Genomic DNA, 17,173 nt, shown 5'->3' on the forward strand with positions numbered 1-17,173 from the left:
TTGGCAATAGAGCCTCCCACAATGCAGGCATGGCTGCAGGATGAAGTTGGTAACAACTGCAGAAACTTGCAGTCGACTGCAGTCAAAGGTTCCGTATCCTCTGCTCAGACGTTGCTGACGCCTGCCAGATCTTACAACACATGGATATTTTACGTATCAGCAAACCACATCATATGTTATAGCAATCTGGTGCCCAACTGCACAGTCGATGACGTGGCATGCAACCATTGGTTGGCGCAGTGGCGGCTCCTGAAAAAATTCTCAGGGGGGGCAATTTTTCTGATGATTTAGGTGACCTACACACATTTTAAAAAAGATATGTCCAGCAACAACCTGAAGACAGGGGCAGCATATAAGTCAATGCCAGAAGCATTTATTGACTGATCTCAAAAGTGTTGGCTTACAAAAGCAAAATAAGTTATCACAGTAAAAATAATCAAGGGTGTTCTTTCACATTCCTCAACACTGCATAAACAATATGCATTTCCATAAACAAATGAAATATCAGCTGAAAATACAGCATCTTGGTATTTGTTCAGATTGCAGGATCATCAAGAGCTTTTACCACATTTTTTGCCTCATGGTTGAATTGGAAATATGTGCACCTGAGCATAATTCACAACAAGCAAGCAGGAGCTTTTGATAGAGGCTACTGAAAACATTGATGCAAGTTATTGGTAACAAGAAATTTTTATAGACTTCCATATTCTGCCCTCTTGTATAGATTTGTGAAAATGAACAGTGATAGACATTTTGCCTGAAAACAGAATTTGAAAATAATTTCTAGAAAAGGTAAACACAGCTATCTGTATGGCTTTGTAAAAATGAACAACCATATTCTGGCCAATTGTATAGATTTGTAAATATGAACAACCATATTCTGGCCAATTGTATAGATTTGTAAAAATGAACATGAACAGATTATTTATTTATTTTTACTTTTTTTAAAATGAAAAATAACTATTTTAAACAACATCAACTGTGAACTGATTTGGGCGTGTGTGTGTTACAGAGACAGACAGGGAGGGACAAAGAGAGAGAGAGGCTACATTACTTGTACTGAAACTGTTCTCTTCTCTCTTTCAATGCAGCAAAGCGGTCAATGACTTTCTCATTGAAATCAGGCATGCTGAGGACTAGTTCCCTCTCCATGGAAAGCATGGCCAGTGCATTCAGACGTTCCTGGCCCATTGAATTTCGCAGGAATGTCTTAACTCGTGTCAAAGTTGAGAAACATCTCTCAGCTTCAGCTGTTGTCATGGGAGTAGTTATGAGGATGTTCAACAGAGTCACAGTCTCAGAGAAAGTCTCCTGGAGGTTGTAGCTCATGAGAACCTGGTACAGTGCCAGTGCACCACAGTTTGACTTTCTCGTCGTCGGCAAAAAGACCACTCAGTCTCTCCAAAAGCACACTGGCGATTGAGACTGAGGTTGATTCCGAGATGGGAAGGAACTCAAAAAAGCGCTCCTGCACTTTGTGGTTGCTATCTATGTACCTCAGCACAAGCACCAGCTGTGTCTGTGTAGAAACGTCCGTGGTCTCGTCAGCTTGGATAGCTACGAAGTTCGCCGACTTCACCTCCTCCACAATATGTTCCCTCATGACCGCTAGCATACACTCCAGTAGCTCGTTTTGAATGGTCTTTGATGTGAACTTCTTTCAAAGAGACAATCGAGTTGCACTGAACGCTAGCCATCTTGAGTGAGAGAGTAGTACGTGAATTGATTGACGCTGCTACCCGCTCTTTTCTTAGTTACGTTCATGGTTATGTTACGTATGACGAAAGCGCGTAAGTGCAAGCCCTCATAAACCCATAGAGATTGTATTGAAAGCTCTGATATTTGAAAAAAATAGATTTTACATTACAGTCTATGAGAGACTTCTGGGGCGATTTTCAACCTGACTGAAATCGCCCCAAAAGGGGCGGGGCCATTTGAAGCACGACTTTAGCCTGATTGGACATTTAGTGGCAGATCAGACGTCTAGATTAGAACACTGATAACTACTGTTGCCGTGATATAATTGATTAGAAAAAAAATCCCTTCCTTTTCCCGTTTGGCAGTGCGTCGCCCATATCGCCCTAATGAACACACTTTCCCTGGGTTGGCGTGGCATTGAACGTCTGAGCCGGGGAACGCGACCAAAACCTTTCATGACCTTTGATCACATGATGTTTGTAAAGTTCATACAGTTGACATGTAGGCGCTAGTCAGACATTTTTAACCCCATAATGCAACACACTTTGAAAGATGGTCACCGACTTCATACAAATTATCTGCTCGAACGCACCCCTAGACTTTATGAATTGTCTACTATAAATTATAGTTTATGTTCCCATGGCTTAACCCTCATCTCAGCTCCATCCAGTAGTTACCAGATGCATCAATGCCTTTATCCTGACATATTAGGTGTATAATTGTAAGAGCTAATTCAAATTACATTTAGCAAGTCGATTAATGCAAATTATTCATTCAGGCATTCATTTACAAAGAGAGTTATCAGTGTCTTTTTACACATGGTTAAAACCACACACTAATACCAGATTTTATATAAACAGATACTTAACATATACTGGAATTCAGAGGTAATTTCACATTGAGTGTACAATCATATACCATTATGCATGCACTGTTTCTACTGTAAATGCTACAAACTAGATTAGAACATTTGTAATACTACTGATGTGAGGGATCATATTGGAGGGGAAATACTACATTAAAGGTACAATCCATTGTTCGCTTTTTATTGCCAGACTCTGCGGTTGTTTAAAGGGGAGGTAAAACCGCCAGTCTCCTTGTGAAGGACCCTTTGTGATCTCGTGCCACTGACAAAAGAGTATCTTTGCTCGTGCTTAATCTAAAGAATTCACCAGGTGTGATGACTTTCCTCACGGTGCGATATAATCTGATGCATGCACCTCCCAACGCCGAATAAATGTAATATTCTGTTGTAAAACAAAAATTAAAAATGAATGTATTTTTCGTCAGGCTATCTTCAAAGGCAACCGATTTACTCCAAATGCATTCTGGTACCGTCCCTTCTCTTGTATCGCGAGACCCGAAGCTAAAGCAAAACCGGTAAGGATAAACTGGTGAGAGCAATTAAAGGGGAAATGTTATAGGAATATAACGCCGCTTCAGCCCTATAAATGCAAAGGGGGGTACTTAAAATATATTTAAGGCAGCATATGATGACAAACTGTGTGCAAGTTGCATGTATGGCGCTATTTTATTGTTACAAAGTCTGTTGTTGTACGTCATGCATGGCGCTGGACACAAAGGGGTTAATTTTTTCCACCGCCGACATTTTTATGCACTGCGCCTCCCGCTTACTTCGAAACATAAAATGCTCCTTATTGTTCAGGTTTCGATTACAGTACTATTTTATACGCTTTTTAACTCTTGTATGAGGCCCAATCAGTCATACAAACGATGTCCCACTTGATTGATAGCACATAAGTTAGCTAGCTAACTCATTGATTAGCAAACGTTAGCTCTCAGGCAGGCTTCAATTCGGTGGGCTAGCTCTCGGGCAGGCTTCAATGCGGTGGGCTTTTGAAAAGCCCACCGAACTATTGATAACATAATGTTTTAATGTCCGTAGAGAGTTAATATTTACAACTTTTGACTGCTGAAGTTGAAAGTTGGCTGCAAATTGCATGATTTAACTGGAGCTGGCGCACACTAGCCCAACTTCACATCCTCCTCGCACTGTTTCAGGAGCCTCCAAAACGCCCCTGTTAAACTGTTTCAAACTAGACCCCGAGCGCAACAATTTAGCCAGCCATGATGAAATACAGGGTCGATCACACAGGGAAAGTTTGCTCCTAGTCCGAGAACAAGCCTGTTGCTGGGATTTTCTTTCATATAATGTATTATATTTCTGTTCTATTTTTCAATCAAATTACATGAGTTAGGTCTGATTCTATGTCCATGCAGGTGTTTGTAAACAGTGATGTAGTGCTATTTTTTTTTAGGGGAGGGAGCGAAAAAAATAACATTAAAAGATGTCATAATTTCTCAATCAAAGTTTGTACCAACAGATGTAGCCTATTGAATATCATTGTAGAATAGGCCTCTGCATAAAATACATTATCCAATTGCAACGTCTTCCTATGCCCACACATATTGTCAGAATAACATTTTCTATTTTGAACACCCTTAAACACCAAGTTAGGCATACCTCATTTCAAAATAGGCCATCATCACTGTCAATCTTGAATGATAATTCTTCACGTTTTACCAGTGAAATCTCCAAACTGCATGCCAATCATTTGATCTCAATAAAGTTAATGGGAATTTACATTTACGTCATTTAGCAGACGCTCTTATCCAGAGCGACTTACAAGTTGGTGCATTCACCCTATAGCCAGTGGGATAACCACTTTACAATTTTTTATTATTATTATTTTTTTAGGGGGGGGGGGCGCAGAAGGATTACTTTATCCTATCCCAGGTATTCCTTAAAGAGGTGGGGTTTCAAATGTCTCCGGAAGGTGGTGAGTGACTCCGCTGTCCTGGCGTCGTGAGGGAGCTTGTTCCACCATTGGGGTGCCAGAGCAGCGAACAGTTTTGACTGGGCTGAGTGGGAACTATGCTTCCGCAGAGGAAGGGGAGCCAGCAGGCCAGAGGTGGATGAACGCAATGCCCTCGTTTGGGTGTAGGGTCTGATCAGAGCCTGAAGGTACGGAGGTGCCGTTCCCCTCACAGCTCCATAGGCAAGCACCATGGTCTTGTAACAGATGCGAGCTTCAACTGGAAGCCAGTGGAGTGTGCGGAGGAGCGGGGTGACGTGAGAGAACTTGGGAAGGTTGAACACCAGACGGGCTGCGGCATTCTGGATGAGTTGTAGGGGTTTAATGGCACAGGCAGGGAGCCCAGCCAACAGCGAGTTGCAGTAATCCAGACGGGAGATGACAAGTGCCTGGATTAGGACCTGTGCCGCTTCCTGTGTAAGGCAGGGTCGTACTCTCCGAATGTTGTAGAGCATGAACCTGCAGGATCGGGTCACCGCCTTGATGTTAGCGGAGAACGACAGGGTGTTGTCCAGGGTCACGCCAAGGCTCTTCGCACTCTGGGAGGAGGACACAACGGAGTTGTCAACCGTGATGGCGAGATCATGGAACGGGCATATGTATTTAGATCTTCTTAAGCGAATTAAAGCAGATGGTGTTAAACTATTAGCCTTTCTTGTAGGCCTATTTTGTTTCAATCAAAACATAGGACTATATCCTGCCTAGTTTCGGCCACATGAGGGAAAAAATGACTATTCAGCTTCAGATAAGAAATGACTGAGGAGGTGTTTTTGGTGTAACATATTATAGGCCTACCATGCTACAGTATATAGACCCTACTATTATATTCAGTTCTGTTATGTAACATACTAATTAATCATTGTGATCTTGCGAGACATTGATTCAGCTTTGATTACTAAACAAGCACCATTGTGAGAAGTGATAATCTTCTATTTGTAATAATAATAAGTGATGAGTAGGACTATTAAGCATAGGCAACATGTCTTGATGAGGGTTATTTTAAGCGATTTGAGGGCCCTTCGAATCGTGGTGGTGAAAGGACAGCACCTTAACCGAGTGGTCACATATCGTTCTGGGTTCCATTGCGCAAGAGGGGTACGTGGAGTTTTATGAACATCAAGGCAGACACGGTGAATTAGGTTCCCAGATCGTATTAGTTTGATGATTCATGCAGTGGATCCGTTTGTCTGCATATGTAATAGAGGTGGTACGTTTCTGTAAGCTAAGCACTCGGACAGTAGGGCGAGTTCAAGTGCGTCGTACATGATCCCTAAGTCCATAACAAACTGTTTTGAGGACAGTTTTAGCAACTGGTAGAGTTTTCTGTCAGTGGCTTTTCTTGTTACGTCGGATTTGGCCCGCACAAAGTGGTCAAGCCTCCTACTGACAGGCCTCTGCACACACACCTACATTTATTCATCATTCGCGCCACCGCCAGAGAGAGGGAAGACCGGGGAGAAACCACCATTTACCTACCTATAGGCTGCTATAGCCTACATATGTATTTACTTTGTCATTCTATCATTTTCATGGAATTTGAGTGGTAAATAAGTATAATTTATCAGAATACATTTCCAGAAATATTTTCACCAACTTTGTGTTCTCAAATTGCTGCTCTGCCGCTGCTCCCCATGCAGCACTACATCCCTGGTAGGCTCACTAGAACAATCAAATACGATTTAGCAATCCTATCATTGGAACAATCTGTCTGGATGGATTTATCCTACTTTAAACATCTCTGACAGTTCTAAGAAGTTAACTTTTTCCCTCAGATGTATTTTGAGTGATTCATTAATGATTGATTCTAGATAGGATTTTGCAACAAATTCAAGCCATTAATCAACTGATTCAGCCACTGAAAGATACATAAATGCACAGATAGTTTTAGTTATATTAGGTATTTGCAAGTTCTCACTTTGGACATTTTGGAGTAATAACCTAATCTCCATTAATAGCACTTTGACGTAGTCAATCATTCTTCAACACAAACGAGGATACGTTTTAACCAAATGTCAGCACCCACTATGCCTCTACCTTTTCAGTTTAGAACTGAATCTTTAATGTTTTACACCCTCTCTCCTTCACTCATCCCTCAGTCCTTCTCTGTTCTGTCATCCTTAGTCACTGTATCCTGATCCTAGATGCTGATTGGTTGAACAGAGAAGAGGTGTAGTCAGTGGTGAATGTCCAGCGTTACTCCAGCCATGTTACTCATCCCTCTCTCCTCTATTCCCAGGTTATTGACTGAGGTCCCAAAGTGTTTCAAGCCATGTCTGTCAGAGAGTCGTTTAACCCAGAGAGCTACGAGCTAGACAAGAGCTTCAGACTCACACGCTTCACTGAGCTCAAAGGAACGGGCTGCAAGGTGGGTTTTTCTACACCCCTGGTGCTGTAAACAGAGAGTTATTAGGATACATCTAAGACTGGCTACTGGTATAATGGCAATAAATAGAATGTTAATGTCCACTCAGTCTTTGCTGCTTCCGAATATTACTTGCTGTATCACTAGCTTCAATATGAAATCATGTTTGGGAGCAATGAGCAGACATTTACTTTATGTTCATAACTATACAATGTAAAGTGCGATGAATGTGCTTGTTATTCCCTAGGTGCCCCAGGATGTGCTACAGAAGCTTCTAGAAGCCCTGCAGGAGAACCACTATCAGGAGGATGAACAGTTCCTCGGGGCAGTCATGCCCAGACTTGGTATGAACAAACACGCACACTTAACTCACATCCATTCTTTGGATAACTTTTACAGTTTAATAATAACTCTGTTCTATGCAGGCATTGGTATGGACACCTGTGTCATCCCCCTCCGACACGGGGGCCTTTCTCTCGTCCAGACGACAGACTACATCTACCCCATAGTGGATGACCCCTACATGATGGTGTGTTCTCATTCTGTACCCCTCTTTGTGTTACTGTTTTCAGGTATACCTCACATGCTTTAGGTCCTGTGAATACCATATACAGTGCATTCGGAAAGTATTCAGACCCCTTGACTTGTTGGATTGGGAGCGTCGCTGCACAGCTATTTTCAGGTCTCCAGAGATGTTCGATCGGGTTCAAGTCCGGGCTCTTGCTGGGCCACTCAAGGACATTGAGACTTGTCCCGAAGCCACTCCTGCGTTGTCTTGGCTGTGTGCTTAGGGTCGTTATCCTGTTGGAAGGTGAACCTATGCCTCAGTCTGAGGTCACGAGCGCTCTGGAGCAGGTTTTCATCAAGGATCTCTCTGTACTTGGCTCCATTAATATTTCCCTCGATCCTGACTAGTCTCCCAGTCCCTGCCGTTGAAAAACATCCCCACAGCATGATGCTGCCACCACCATGCTTCAGCGTAGGGATGGTGCCAGGTTTCCTCCAGACGTGATGCTTGGCATTCAGGCCAAAGAGTTCAATCTTGGGCTGTCATGTGCCTTTTACTGAGTGGCTTCCGTCTGGCCAATCTACCATAAAGGCCTGATTGGTGGAGTACTGCAGAGATGGTTGTCCTTCTGGAAGGTTCTCCCATCTCCACAGAGGACCTCTGGAGCTCTGTCAGAGTGACCATCGGGTTCTTGGTCACCTCCCTGACCAAGGCCCTTCTCCCCCTATTGCTCAGTTTGGCCGTGCGGCCAGCTCAAGGAAGAGTCTTGGTGGTTCTAAACTTCTTCCATTTAAGAATGAGAGGCCACTGTGTTCTTGGGGACCTTCAATGCTGCAGACATTTTTTGGTACCCTTTCCCAGATCTGTGCCTCGACACAATCCTGTCTCTGAGCTCTACAGACAATTCCTTCATCCTCATGGCTTGGTTTTTGGTCTGACATGCACTGTCAACTGTGGGACCTTATATAGACAGGTGTGTGCGCCTTTCCAAGTCATGTCCAATCAATTGAATTTACCACAGGTGGACTCCAATCAAGTTGTAGAAACATCTCAAGGATGATCAATGGAAACAGGATGCACCTGAGCTCAATTTCGAGTCTCATAGCAAAGGGTTTGAATACTTATGTAAATAAGGCATTTCTGTTTTTTATTATTAATACATTTGCAAAGATTTCTAAAAAACAGTTTTTCCTTTGTCATTATGGGGTAGTGTGTGTAGATTGATGAGGATTTGTATTTATTTAATCCATTTTAGAATAAGGCTGTAACATAACAAGATGTGGAAAAAGTCAAGGGGTCTGAATACTTTCCGAACGCACTGTAGATTGTGTAGTTACGGAGAACTTTGGACAGGCGTCTTTCACTTTGAGCAGAGTATGTGTTATCTTCATTCATACACTATATATACAAAAGTATGTGGACACCCCTTCAAATTAGTGAATTCGGCTATTTCAGCCACACCGTTGCTGACAGGTGTATAAAATCGAACACACAGCCATGCAATCTCCATAGACAAACATTGACAGTAGAATGGCCTTACTGAAGAGCTCAGTGACTTTCAACGTGGCACTGTCATAGGATGCAACCTTTCCAACAAGTCAGTTCATCAAATTTCTGCCCAGCTAGAGCTGCCCTGGTCAACTGTAAGTGCTGTTATTGTGAAGTGGAAACGTCTAGGAGCAACAACGGCTCAGCCGCGAAGTGGTAGGCCACACAAGCTCACAGAATGGGACTGCCGAGTGCTGAAGCGCGTAAAATTTGTCTGTCCTCGGTTGCAACACTCACGAGTTCCAAACTGCCTCTGGAAGCAACCTCAGCACAAGAACTGTTCGTCGGGAGCTTCATGAAATGGGTTTCCAAGGCCGAGCAGCCTAAGGTCACCATGCGAAATGCCAAGCGTTGGCTGGAGTGGTGTAAATCTCGCTACCATTGGGCTCTGGAGCAGTGGAAACGCGTTCTGTAGCGGGATGAATCACGCTTCACCATCTGGCAGTCCGACAGACAAATCTGGGTTTGGTGGATGCCAGGAGAACGCTACCCGCCCGAATGCATAGTGCCAACTGTAAAGTTTGATGGAGGAATAATGGTCTGGGGCTGTTTTTCATGGTTCGGGCTAGGCCCCTTTAGTTCCAGTAAAAGGAAATCTTAACGCTACAGCATACAATGACATTCTAGACGATTCTGTGCTTCCAACTTTGTGGCAACAGTTTGGGGAAGGCCCTTTCCTGTTTCAGCATGACAATGCCCCCGTGCACAAATCGAGGTCCATACAGAAATGGTTTGTCGAGATCGGTGTGGAAGAACTTGACTGGCCTGCACAGAGCCCTGACCTCAACCCCATCAAACACCTTTGGGATGAATTGGAATGCCGACCGCGAGCCAGGCATAATCGCCCAACATCAGTGCCCGACCTCACTGATGCTCGTGGCTGAATGGAAGCAAGTCCCTGCAGCGATGTTCCAACATCTAGTGGAAATCCTTCCCAGAAGAGTGGAGGCTGTAATAGCCGCAAAGGGGGGACCAACTGCATATTAATGCCCATGATTTTGGAATGAGACGTTCGACGAGCAGGTGTCCACATACTTTTGGTCATGTAGTGTATCTATATCATGTCAATAATGTCTTCTTGATAACTGTCTGAAGGGGCGAATTGCGTGTGCCAACGTTCTAAGTGACCTGTACGCCATGGGAGTGACAGAATGTGACAACATGCTGATGCTACTGGGGATCAGTAACAAACTTTCAGAAAAGGTAAATGGCATGGACACATACACACCACCAATGGGTAGCACCCAGCCACTAAATTGTCCCTCCCCTTTCTCTATGCCCCTGTCAGGAGCGGGACAAGGTGATGCCTCTGATCATCCAGGGGTTCAAAGACGCGTCGGAGGAAGCAGGCACGTCTGTGACGGGGGGACAGACGGTGCTTAACCCCTGGGTGGTCATGGGGGGTGTGGCCACCACAGTCTGTCAACCCAATGAGTTCATCATGTAAGAATGCTCTCCACATAGACAGCTACCCTTCTGTCGATCTCTTGCCCCCTCTCTCTCGCGCTCTCCTCTCTCTCTCTCTCTTGTTCTCTGTTTAAGCCTCTGAACTATTGCTAGTTTGTTCATGTGAGCTGTATTTTGTGTTGTGATAGTAATGATATGGGGTTCCCGAGTGGTGCAGCGGTCTAAGGCACTGCATCTCAGTGCTTGAGGTGTCACTACAGACCCCCTGGTTCGATTCCAGGCTGTATCACAACCGGCCGTGATTGGGTGTCCCATAGGGCGGCGCACAATTGGCCCAGCGTCGTCCGGGTTTGGCCGGTGTAGGCTGTCATTGTAAATAAGAATTTGTTCTTAACTGACTTGCCTAGTTAAATAAAGGTTAAATAATAAAAAATAAATACATGTGTGTATATATATATCAGAAGTGATCATGGTGATGTGTTCTCTGCTATCCCACAGGCCAGATAACGCAGTGCCAGGAGATGTGTTGGTTCTCACCAAACCTCTGGGGACTCAGGTGGCTGTGGCTGTACACCAGTGGCTGGACATCGTAAGTATCAACACACAAACCACCTTTCATTTCATTTAATAGGTTATATTGTAACTTCAACACTAAAATGTCAACAAACAAGGTGTCTGTATTTGTCCAAAAATAAGCTTTATCGGTTGTTTTCATTCATTCAAGGTGGTCTAAAGTAATATATACTGTGTGTGTGTGTGTATATATATATATATATATATCGGAAGTTTACATACACTTAGGTTGGAGTCATTAAAACTTGTTTTTCAACCACAGTTTTGGCAAGTCGGTTAGGACATCTACTTTGTGCATGACAAGTACTTTTTCCAACAATTGTTTACAGACAGATTATTTCACTTATAATCCAATGTATCACAATTCCAGTGGGTCAGAAATTTACATAAACTAAGTTGACTCTGCCTTTAAACAGCTTGGAAAATTCCAGAAAATGACGTCATGGCTTTAGAAGCTTCTGATAGGCTAATTGACATCATTTGAGTCAATTGGAGGTGTACCTGTGGATGTATTTCAAGGCCTACCTTCAAACTCAGTGCCTCTTTGCTTGATATCATGGGAAAATCTAAAGAAATCAGCCAAGACCTCAGAAAAGAATTATAGACCTCCACAAGTCTGGTTCATCCTTGGGAGAAATTTCCAAAACGCCTGAAGGTACCAGGTTAATCTGTACAAACAATAGTACGCAAGTATAAACACCATGGGACCACGCAGCCGTCATACCGCTCAGGAAGGAGACGCATTCTGTCTCCTAGAGATTAACGTACTTTGGTGCGAAAAGTGCAAATCAATCCCAGAACAACAGCACAAGGACCTTGTGAGTTAAAGTGGTTGTCCCACTAGCTATCATAAGGTGAATGCACCAATTTGTAAGTCGCTCTGGATAAGAGCGTCTGCTAAATGACGTAAATGTAAGATGCTGGAGGCAACGGGTACAAAAGTATCTTTATCCACAGTAAAACAAGTCCTATATCGACATAACATGAAAGGCCACTCAGCAAGGAAGAAGCTACTGCTCCAAAACCGCCATAAAAAAGCCAGACCACGGTTTGTAACTGCACATGGGGACAAAGATCGTACTTTTTGGAGAAATGTCCTCTGGTCTGATGAAACAAAAATATAACTGTTTGGCCATAATGACCATCGTTATGTTTGGAGGAAAAAGGGGAAGGCTTGCAAGCCAAAGAACACCATCCCAACCGTGAAGCACGGGGGTAGCAGCATCATCATCATGCTGTGGGGGTGCTTTGCTGCAGGAGGGACTGGTGCACTTCACAAAATAGATGGCATCATGAGGAAGGAAAATTATGTGGATATATTGAAGCAACATCTCAAGACATCAGTCAGGAAGTTAAAGCTTGGTCGCAAATGGGTCTTCCAAATGGACAATGACCCCAAGCATACTTCCAAAGTTGTGGCAAAATGGCTTAAGGACAACAAAGTCAAGGTATTGGAGTGGCCATCACAAAGCCCTGACCTCAATCCTATAGGAAATGTGTGGGCAGAACTGAAAAAGCGTGCACGAGCAAGGAGGCCTACAAACCTGACTCAGTTACACCAGCTCTGTCAGAAGGAATGGGCTAAGATTCACCCAACTTATTGTGGGAAGCTTGTAGAAGGCTACCCGAAACGTTTGACCCAAGTTAAACAATTTAAAGGCAATGCTACCAAATACCAATTGAGTGTATGTAAACTTCTGACCAACTGGGAATGTTATGAAATAAATAAAAGCTGAAATAAATCATTCTCTCTACTATTATTCTGACATTTCAAATTCTTAAAATAAAGTGGTGATCCTAACTGACCTAAGACAGGGAATTGTTACTAGGATTAAATGTCAGGAATTGTGAAAGCTAAATACATTTAAACTCAGGTTAAGGTGTATGTAAACTTCCAACTTCATCTGTATATATGTGTGCGCTTGTGTCAATGTATGTATGTATGTATGTATGTATGTATGTATGTATGTATGTATGTGTGTGTGTATATATATATATATATATATATATATGTATGTGTGTATATATATACAGTGGGGAGAACAAGTATTTGATACACTGCCAATTTTGCAGGTTTTCCTACTTACAAAGCATGTAGAGGTCTGTAATTTTTATCATAGGAACACTTCAACTGTGAGAGATGGAATCTAAAACAAAAATCCAGAAAATCACATTGTATGATTTTTAAGTAATTAATTTTCATTTTATTGCATGACATAAGTATTTGATACATCAGAAAAGCAGAACTTAATATTTGGTACAGAAACCTTTGTTTGCAATTACAGAGATCATACGTTTCCTGTAGGTCTTGACCAGGTTTGCATACACTGCAGCAGGGATTTTGGCCCACTCCTCCATACAGACCTTCTCCAGATCCTTCAGGTTTCTGGGCTGTTGCTCGGCAATATGGACTTTCAGCTCCCTCCAAAGATTTTCTATTGGGTTCAGGTCTGGAGACTGGCTAGGCCACTCCAGGACCTTGAGATGCATCTTACGGAGCCACTCCTTAGTGCTGGAAGACCCAGCCACGACCCATCTTCAATGCTCTTACTGAGGGAAGGAGGTTGTTGGCCAAGATCTCGCGATACATGGCCCCATCCATCCTCCCCTCAATACGGTGCAGTCGTCCTGTCCCCTTTGCAGAAAAGCATCCCCAAAGAATGATGTTTCCACCTCCATGCTTCACGGTTGGGATGGTGTTCTTGGGGTTGTACTCATCCTTCTTCTTCCTCCAAACCATGGCGAGTGGAGTTTAGACCAAAAAGCTCTATTTTTGTCTCATCAGACCACATGACCTTCTCCCATTCATCCTCTGGATCATCCAGATGGTCATTGGCAAACTTCAGACGGGCCTGGACATGCGCTGGCTTGAGCAGGGGGACCTTTTGTGCGCTGCAGGATTTTAATCCATGACGGCGTAGTGTGTTACTAATGGTTTCTTTGAGACTGTGGTCCCAGCTCTCTTCAGGTCATTGACCAGGTCCTGCCGTGTAGTTCTGGGCTGATCCCTCACCTTCCTCATGATCATTGTTGCCCCACGAGGTGAGATCTTGCATGGAGCCCCAGACCGAGGGTGATTGACCGTCATCTTGAACTTCTTCCATTTTCTAATAATTGTGCCAACAGTTGTTGCCTTCTCACCAAGCTGCTTGCCTATTGTCCTGTAGCCCATCCCAGCCTTGTGCAGGTCTACAATTTTATCCCTGATGTCCTTACACAGCTCTCTGGTCTTGGCCATTGTGGAGAGGTTGGAGTCTGTTTGATTGAGTGTGTAGACAGGTGTCTTTTATACAGGTAACGAGTTCAAACAGGTACAGTTAATACAGGTGGAGAACAGGAGAACAGGAGGGCATCTTACAGAAAAACTAACTGGTCTGTGAGAGACGGAATTCTTACTGGTTGGTAGGTGATCAAATACTTATGTCATGCAATAAAATGCAATAAAATGCAAATTAATTACTTAAAAATCATAAAATGTGATTTTCTGGATTTTTGTTTTAGATTCCGTCTCTCACAGTTGATGTGTACCTATGATAAAAATGACAGACCTCTACATGCTTTGTAAGTAGGAAAACCTGCAAAATCGGCAGTGTATCAAATACTTATTCTCCCCACTGTATATGTATGTGTGTATATATATATATGTATGTGTGTGTATATATATATATATATATATATATATATATATATGTGTATACATGAGCACATCTGAAGCAATATGTGTGTATCTCTCTGTTCAGCCTGACAAGTGGAATAAGATCAAGCTAGTGGTGACTCAGGAGGATGTAGAGCTGGCCTATCAGGAAGCCATGATGAACATGGCCCGGCTCAACAGGACAGGTACACAGCCACACAGACACGTGTGTAAAATACTGAGGCTGGACTTCTCCTAATTAAGGACAATGAAGCGTGATTTATACTGTCCATTTGATACGATTAGTTGGCTTTAATTTGTCTTACACACACACACAGCCCGACTCGACAGAACAAGTACCTGTCCTCAAGTTGTTCTCCCTCCCTTCTTTCTCTTCTCCTCTCCTGTCTTCTACCATTGTTTGGACCAATGTGATTTAAATATTTATGTAGTTGTTTTTCTCTCTCCAGCGGCGGGTCTGATGCACACCTTCAACGCCCACGCCGCCACTGACATCACTGGCTTCGGGATCCTGGGCCACGCCCAGACATTGGCACGGCAACAGCGTAGCGAGGTGTCGTTCGTCATCCACAACCTCCCCGTGCTCGCCAAGATGGCAGCTGTGTCCAAGGCCTGCGGGAACATGTTCGGACTCATGCACGGAACCTGCCCTGAGACATCAGGTGTGTGTGTGTCTGGTCGTGCATGTGTTTTTGTCGGTCTGTCTTGCTTCTCTTTCACCTCTTTCACACACATATTCATCACCCACCTCTCTATCTCTACCTGTAGGGGGTTTGTTGATCTGTCTTCCCAGGGAGCAGGCAGCTCGTTTCTGCGCTGAGATCAAATCTCCTAAATACGGTGAGGGCCACCAGGCCTGGATCATCGGCATCGTGGAGAAGGGCAACCGCACCGCCCGCATCATCGATAAACCACGAATCATCGAGGTAGCTCCTCAGCTCTCCACACAGAATGTCAACCCCACACCCGGCGCAACCTCATAATACCCCACCCCCCCCCTGCAACGCAGACCAGAACCACAAGCTCGGCCGAGTTTTTTTTTTCTTCTCTCATATTCTAGAAAACTAGAGTGTGTCAAATGTATACACGTACACGTGTGTGTGTGTATGTGTGTATATATGTGTGTATGCACACTTGCCTCAGACAGAAGCCTTAGGGGCAGGTCATTACACAACGGACACACTATCAACTATAGAAAACATTTCTCAAAAGAAAAGAACAAAAGTAACAATCCATTTGCCTTTTGTGTCTGTTGTAATCCGTTATGTTTAATTGTAGAGGCAAGCAGCTTCTGAGTTTGAGAATTGATGATGATGAAGATTATCCGATAATGTTGATTCATTTTGAATCTTTAGGAGACTCCGGGTGTCCGTTGCCTTTTGGGCTCTTTTTAAAGGGTGCTAAGCATGTGTAAGTGATGGGTAGCGAGATAGCGTTTTTGTTTGTCCGTTCACTATGTGTACAGTTCAAAAGCCTAGTTCAAGTTGAAAGCTATAACCGATGCCTTGAAAGATTGAAAAATACCTTTAAAGGGGAGTATGAACATAAGGGTTGCTTTTTTACTTTCAGTTTTTGTATTTTTTTCCCCCCAAAACAAATAAAATAGATGTTTTATTTTCTTGCGTTTTACGAGAGCACTATCAAACTGATGGAATCTAAAGTGGACTCCGTCTGTTCATATTGCTGCCCTGAACTTCAAATCAGTGATATGATCATTCATAACAAGGACATTAAATCCAGTCAGTCATTTTACAGGAAATGAACACAACTGCCTGAGATAGTTTGGTATACTCACCTATGGAGATGTGATCACACTGAGTAGGATTTTGAAGAAGTCAGAGCATTCTGTCTCAACTCTGTTGCATTGTACACCTACCTTTTCAGGAAGCAGGGGTCATGATATGAGGCAGGTGAAATGGCAAGCATTCAAGTCTTGGTTGACACTTTTCTCCATGAAAATAGTACCAGTGCATCAATCTGTAGCAGAGCTTACTCTATCTGATGTTCCTTATAATCTTCCAGTACTTAGAGGTTCCATCATTTGTATGCCAGTAATGTACTTTGTTCAGATTTGCCAACACTAGTATTCCACAGTATCTCAAATCTATAATCTGTTTCTAATCATCCTGTTTGGGATCAGTGTAGTCTTATTACTCTCCAGTCATCTGATAAAAGGCCTTTTCTAATGTCTGGTACCATAAAGGGTTGTATGGCACTCTGCTTCCAAACGGAATAAAACTGGATCCTCTCTTACACTGAAGGACTGTGTTTGTTCTCTCATCTTGTTTCTTAAAGCAGGAAGTAGCCATATACATTCAGAAACATTAAGGAACTATTCAATCCTTATCGTGGAAGTTCACCGTTACAGTGTGATTGAAATTTAAAGGCAATATTCCCGTGTTAGCGGAGACTGCATTCACGGTAAATGCTGCATATGTCAGCTCAATCGAAAATGACCTTACAATTTCTAGTGCACAATCTAACGCTTCAGTGATACAGATTGAATAGAGCCCTAAGTTATCATTGTCATGTAGTAACTAACCACTTTGTAGACCAGAATGTAATTCCTCTGCTTTACATGGCAA

At 43.2% G+C, this 17,173-nt stretch overlaps 1 protein-coding gene across 2 annotated transcripts; it reads left to right on the plus strand.

The window, feature by feature from the left end:
• Window positions 1-2,996: 2,996 nt before the first annotated feature.
• LOC121576357 (selenide, water dikinase 1) lies at window positions 2,997-16,848 on the plus strand. 2 transcript variants are annotated; one of them, XM_041889440.2, is made up of 10 exons: window positions 2,997-3,078; window positions 6,772-6,900; window positions 7,145-7,241; window positions 7,323-7,426; window positions 10,049-10,156; window positions 10,242-10,396; window positions 10,859-10,949; window positions 14,674-14,773; window positions 15,038-15,250; window positions 15,357-16,848. In XM_041889440.2, exons 2-10 carry the CDS (start codon window positions 6,805-6,807, stop codon window positions 15,569-15,571), a joined length of 1,179 nt encoding a protein of 392 aa, XP_041745374.2. In that variant the 5' UTR covers window positions 2,997-3,078; window positions 6,772-6,804; the 3' UTR covers window positions 15,572-16,848. The 2 variants fall into 2 exon arrangements, with proteins under 2 accessions (XP_041745374.2, XP_041745375.2); XM_041889441.2 differs by having other exon boundaries at window positions 3,051-3,092.
• The last annotated feature ends 325 nt before the right edge of the window (window positions 16,849-17,173 follow it).

This window comes from Coregonus clupeaformis, unplaced genomic scaffold (assembly GCF_020615455.1).
Source record: "Coregonus clupeaformis isolate EN_2021a unplaced genomic scaffold, ASM2061545v1 scaf0128, whole genome shotgun sequence".
NCBI classification, from domain to species: domain Eukaryota; kingdom Metazoa; phylum Chordata; class Actinopteri; order Salmoniformes; family Salmonidae; genus Coregonus; species Coregonus clupeaformis.